The 6,000-nt window shown below is 48.6% G+C and overlaps 1 protein-coding gene across 1 annotated transcript in view; it reads left to right on the forward strand.

Annotated features, from left to right (window-relative positions):
* LOC148683355 (3',5'-cyclic-AMP phosphodiesterase 4B-like) overlaps positions 1-3,644 on the forward strand; it is a 35,829-nt gene extending 32,185 nt beyond the window's left edge. The window contains exon 2 of the mRNA XM_088658690.1: positions 2,585-3,644. Within this exon, the coding sequence (XP_088514816.1) occupies positions 2,585-2,821 (237 nt within the window). The 3' untranslated portion in view covers positions 2,822-3,644. The remainder of the gene's footprint in view (positions 1-2,584) is intronic.
* The last annotated feature ends 2,356 nt before the right edge of the window (positions 3,645-6,000 follow it).

Raw genomic sequence — 6,000 nt, forward strand, 5'->3', positions numbered from 1 at the left:
ACCATTCCACAAAAGATAGGGTCATCTCCCGGGTCCTGGACTGGGTGTGGCGAGGATGGCCCAGCAGCAGCCCCGGGCCAGAATTCGCTGGCTACACAAACCGCAAACATGAACTGTCGGCCCACAAGGGGTGCCTGTTATGGGGAAGCAGGGTTGTTGTTCCCCAGCCCCTCCGCAAAAGGGTCCTCACAGCCCTACACGAGACACACCCAGGGGTAGTGAGGATGAAGGCCCTTGCCAGGAGTTATGTGTGGTGGCCGGGGATTGACAGAGAGATAGAGGCCTGGGTCCAACACTGCCAGACCTGCCAAGAATCCCGCCCGGATCCCCCAAGGGCCCCAGTCCAGCCCTGGGAGTCCGCCCGACATCCATGGTCACGCTTGCACGTGGACTTCGCTGGCCCCTTCCAGGGAAAAACATTCTTCATAGTGGTGGATTCCTACACCAAATGGCTGGAGGTCGCACTGGTACCGTCCACTTCTACGGCGGCAGCCATCCGGGTACTACGTAAGCTGTTTGCAACCCACGGGCTCCCTGACACCCTCGTCTCGGACAATGGAACCGCATTCACGTCAGAGGAGTTCCAGACCTTCACAGCGCAGAACGCCATCCGCCACATCCGCTCAGCACCATTCCACCCTGCCACCAATGGCCAAGCGGAGCGCATGGTGCGGACCACCAAGGACAGCCTCCGCCGCATAACACAAGGGGACTGGGAATACCGCCTTGCCGCATTTCTTCTAGCACAGCACAGCACCCCAAGCACAACGACGGGCCGGAGCCCAGCTGAACTACTCATGGGCCGGCGCCTTGCAACTAGACTGGACCGACTTCACCCCGACAGAGCTCAGGATGAGGTAGTGGTGGGGAAAGGCAGGAACCCCCGGGCATTTGTGGCCCAGGACCCAGTGTATGCAAAGAATTTTGGGGCAGGCCCAGCATGGGTACCCGCCACAGTCACCAAGGTGACCGGTCCCGTGTCGTACGAGGTACTAACGGAAGGGGGGCAATGTTGGCGCCGCCACTGCGACCAGCTACGGCGACGATTCCCAGGAGGAACCCGGGAGGAGAGCGGGACAGAGGGGTCCCAAGGGGACAGCAGGGCAGTGAGGCCTGTAGAGCGAGAGGGGTGGGCAGGGGAAGCAGAAGCAGTAGGCACAGAGGGGCGCCCCGAGGCTGGAAGGACACCGGAACCAGAGTCACAACCTAGTGGTTCAGTGGCGCCAGACCAGACAGCCCCGGCACAGCCAGCAGCCTCGGAACACGAGCCAGAACCAGAACCCCTGACCAAGGAACACCCCAGGCCACAACGCACACGGAGGCGGCCAGCAGACCTTGGGGACTACGAATGCAACTTCCCGGGCAGGACTGGAACTTAGAGGGGAGGGGTGTTATGTACTGAGCTGAATCCTAGAACAATAGGATTCAGAATCAGCGGGAGCTACCCAATCCAACTCCAGGTGGAAGTGAATCCGCAACCTGATTGGCCTGCTGGAGCAGCCAATCAGGCGGCTGGCAGAAGTGAATCTGCTACCTGATTGGCCTGTAGGAGCAGCCAATCAGGCTGCAGGCAGAAGTCAATCCACAATATAATTGGCCCACAGGTGTAGCCCTGAAGTAGCCAATCACGCAAGGCCCATTGTGTAAATAATGTATATAAGCAGATGGTTTTGGGAAAAGAGCCATTCGTCTTCTCTTCTCCTCCTTGATGACTATGAGCTGCGTCTTCTCTTCTTCTCCTTGATGAATATGAGCTGAATAAAGAGCATGAAATTCACTCTCGACTCCGAGTATATTTCAAAGCCTATTTCTTCTCTTCTCCTTTTTTTTTTACAAGAGTGATTTCCTAGCTCAAGAGAAGAGAGGCCCGTTAGTCCTGCTGATGTTATTCTATGGTTGAAAACTTGCAAAGAAAGTGAGGGAAGGGCTGAGCAAGCCTGTGGCAAGGAGTCCGCTCTTTCTCTCCCCATTCCCCTTTCTGGCTAACAGTAAAGAAATAAACTCACCCCGATGATCGTAGAGCAGGGATTGTCAGGTTTTATTGGTGACCCAGAGTCCGAGCCACCATTTTATTAAAACAGCAAGCACCTAACCCTCCCAGAAGAAATCTTGTAGGGAAACATGTGCGGGTACCTTCTAAGGAAATTCTGTGAAAGGAGAGTAAGTGTGCTGTGACCATCTTGTATAGTTTCCTCTGCTATTGAGGAATACTCCCTGCTGTTATTAGACAGCAACAACACTGATGTGTACACGTGCTTGTGCGTAACATCCACATTGTGTGACCTTTACCTTTAAAGGGGAACTTCCAAATTCTCATTTGAAGCAAAGGCATCCTTAAAATTCACACTTATTCAAACTTTGCAGTAAAGTTATGCAACCAACCAATGTTTTACAACAGCATACAAAAATGCATTATATGAGGGGAAAGTGAGAGAACCAAAACCGACAGATCCTTCCATTCCTAAACTTAGCTTTATCTTGCCTGCTTGTATCCATACCTGGCAGGCTGAGCCTGCACTATATAGCTCTTAAGTTTCCGAAACCCTCTTGAATGGAGTAACCCTCTCCCTCTTCTCCTCTGCAGAAGCCCAAGGACACATTGGACCCCAGCTGGTGCAGCCGCTCCTACACTTCCTCCAACATGCTGGGTGCCGACCTGCGTCGGGGACGTAGACGCCTCTCCTCCGGCCTGCAAGTCCCACCATGGAAGCCCGTAGACAGAGCACGCTCACCAGAGCCTGACAATGTCCAGCGGCCGACTACTCTCCCACTACGAATCCCTCCACGAATTTCTATCACCCATGCTGACCCAGACAGGTAAGGCAAAGGGAGATTGTGAAGCAGGGGTGCTGTGTTACTGAGAGAGCAAGTGTGCCGGTGGACATCCTACAGATCTGAGATGCTAGCACACGGAGAATATAAAGGATAGTTATTTGCTGTGTTGCCTTTGGAGCTCCTGGGAAGAGAGGGTTGGGAGTGACCTCTGTAATAATGTGAGGGCAGGGATCCAGCAAAAGAGTTGCGGAAATGGTTCCCCCATCACCCCTGTGTCCCGTTCGTATGTAAAAACTTTTGCTACCGTATAATCAGCATATAATTTACAAGGAATCTCTGGATCCACAAACGGCCAACAGAGGTGGGTTAGAAATTCAATTGCAGACTTACGTTCATATGTGGTGGGGGTGTAAATATGTATAAATTTTTGCCAAAGGGTGTTTAAGGGGATAACTGAAATCACTGGGTTAAAGATGACCGAAAGTCCAGAGGTAGCATTATTATCAATTTACAATGGGGTGGGAGGTTCACAAGAAGGTTATTGACAGCTGCACGAGTTATTATAGCTAGGAAGTGGAAGGGGCAAGCAGAATATAAAATGGAAGAATGGTATAAAGAGGTGTGGGATACAGCTATTTAATTATAAATTAACATGTGCTATTAAAGTAAGATGGGGAATATGCACGAGAAATTATTTTGAGGAGATATGGAAGATGTTTGTAGAATTTGTACTGTTAATACAGAAAGGGGGTCAAACCATCGCAAGAGGTGTTGAAATTTTGGGAGGTTGGATAGTTACAATGGAATGGTCTCTGCGGTGGGGTACACATTTTTATCCTTATTTATTTATTTTTTATTATTTCTTTGTCAAAATAAAAAAATCATTTTAAAAAAAGAAAGAAATTCAATTGCACATTACGGGAGAAATTTCATCTTATAAGTTTGCTTGTTAGTGGCAAGATTGGTGGTGGTGGCCATACTGAACAGAAAAGAAGCAACAGGACCCAAAACCTTACTAAGCCCAAACAGTCCACTGCATAGGATGTCAATAAACAGTGTCTGGTTGCAGTTAAGAAAGAGCAGAATTGATGCAGCAATCCTGGCCTCCGACTTCCATTATCAGCATCAGCTTCTGTTCGTGTTTGCTGAGGAGAAGTTCTGGGATTTGCTCCCTCTTCTTCAGCCAGGCTGTCGAAGTTATGGAGAGATGCTTAGATGGTAGTTCAGATAAATATTCGGGGAAGAGTACAGACTTGGATTCTCTTGTGTTGGCCTATCACAGTAAACTGTAGTTAATGGTTTACTGTGATAGGCCAACACAAGTGTCTGTTCCAGGGCGGATCTAATTCGGCTCGCTGGTTGGTTTAACCGGCTCCCGTGCCAGTTTATTTCCTGGGATAAAATCCTAAAAACTTCAATCAAAGCTCAACAACTAGTTGGCCCTTTGGTTGGCCCTCACAGCCCTTCACTTCATCAAATCTGGCCCTCTTTGAAAAATGTTTGGACACCACTGGTTTACTGTGAATGAACCTGGTTCAGATGTAACACAGCCAAGGATCGTGGTTTGTTTCTCAGCAGGAAGGAGCCATGCAAGGAATACTGGCGCATGAATGGTTAATCCATTAGCTATGGCTAATGAAGCTGACTCAGCTAGCCCTGGCCCCAAGAGCTCAGACCTCCTCCTCCTCTTCTAGGCTGTGATACACCCATTATATTCATTTGTTTATCATCATCAAATGATGAATATATACTAGGATGCTTTTTGAGATGCTCCTGTTGGAATGTAAGTTCTTAATAATGCTAAATCTCTTTTCTTTGTGATTCCCGTTTGGTTGAGTCCAAGTTCGTTTATCTGTGTTTTGCTCTGGCATTTAAGAAACTGCACCCAATTTTCTTCATATGGTTTCTAAACCCCTTAGCTAGTACATATTGTAGTGAGTTGCGAGGTGTGTGTGTGTGTGTGTGTGTGTGTGTGTGTGTGGCCTGCATGATTCTCAGGTCCCTTCCAATTGCTGGGGTCCTGGATCCAGCAAGGCTTAAAATCTAATGGAGGATCCCGTTGTTGAACTAGCCACCTAGCTTCTTGGTGTGTTAATGGGCCTAACTAAACATGGTTGCTAGTATAAGAAAGCAAGTGGCTCTGTGGCAGAGAGCAAAGAGATGGGCCCCCTCCCTCACCTGGCTGATAGAGAGAAGGACAACAGCTGGAGCAATGTATAAGAGAGAACTGGGCAAGAAGCAGGCAGAAGCCAGTGGGTGAGACTCATGCTTGATTTCTGCTGGAATCCAAAGCTATGACTATAGGACAGGGGTTCCCAAACTAAGGCCTGGGGGCCGGATGCAGCCCAATCTCCTTCTCAATCCGGCCCACGGATAGCCCAGGAATCAGCATGTTTTTACATGAGTAGAATGTACTCACTTTATTTAAAATGCATCTCTGGGTTATTTGTGGGGCATAGGAATTCGTTCATTTCCCCTCCTAAAATATAGTCCGCCCCCCAACAAGGTCTGAGGGACAGTGGCCTGGCCCCCTGCTGAAAAAGTTGCTGACCCCTGCTATAGGAGAAGCAAGACCTCTCGGGGTGTTGATGCTGTGAGCCCCTCCATCCTAGGGCCATGTTGTATATATGTGTAAATAAACCATATATCATAAAGACACCACAGTCTCTGCTGTACCTCATTTCAAGGAAACTGAACCCTAGGCATCATGCTATCTTGACCTGCTTTGAGAATATGCAACAATATTAACACTATACCTCAATTAGATGTACAGCAAAAGGAAGACTTGGACAAGGTTGCCATTCAAGCAGAAAAAAGCAACTTGGATGGAGTTTATTTTCTTTTGATCCCGTTGTTAGAAATTTTATTTATTTATTATTAAGTATTCTGCCTCTGGAGTGATTCAAAGAGTTCAAGTCCCAGGCCACTTTCAGGTGCCAGAACTTTTGGTGCCAGGAGTTGTTGGTAACCGCAGGTACTGGTGGTGTCAGCCTAACCTTTGCCCAGGTGAGCAGAGTGGGCTATGGTAAAGTAGAGTGTTGCTAGTGCAATTCAGAATAGGATTCCTTGAATGAGAAGGTAGTTGCTGCTTTGAGCAGCAGCATACCTGGATGGATTGAGGCCAATACTGGATGACTGGGGTGGGGGAGACTTGGAATGGAATTCCGTGGGTAACTCAGTTGTGCCCCCTGCAAGACAGGCATTAAGAATTGTTTGTGTGCTCTC

The sequence above is a fragment of the Zootoca vivipara genome, chromosome 15, assembly GCF_965207765.1.
Source record: "Zootoca vivipara chromosome 15, rZooViv2.hap1.1, whole genome shotgun sequence".
NCBI lineage: Eukaryota > Metazoa > Chordata > Lepidosauria > Squamata > Lacertidae > Zootoca > Zootoca vivipara.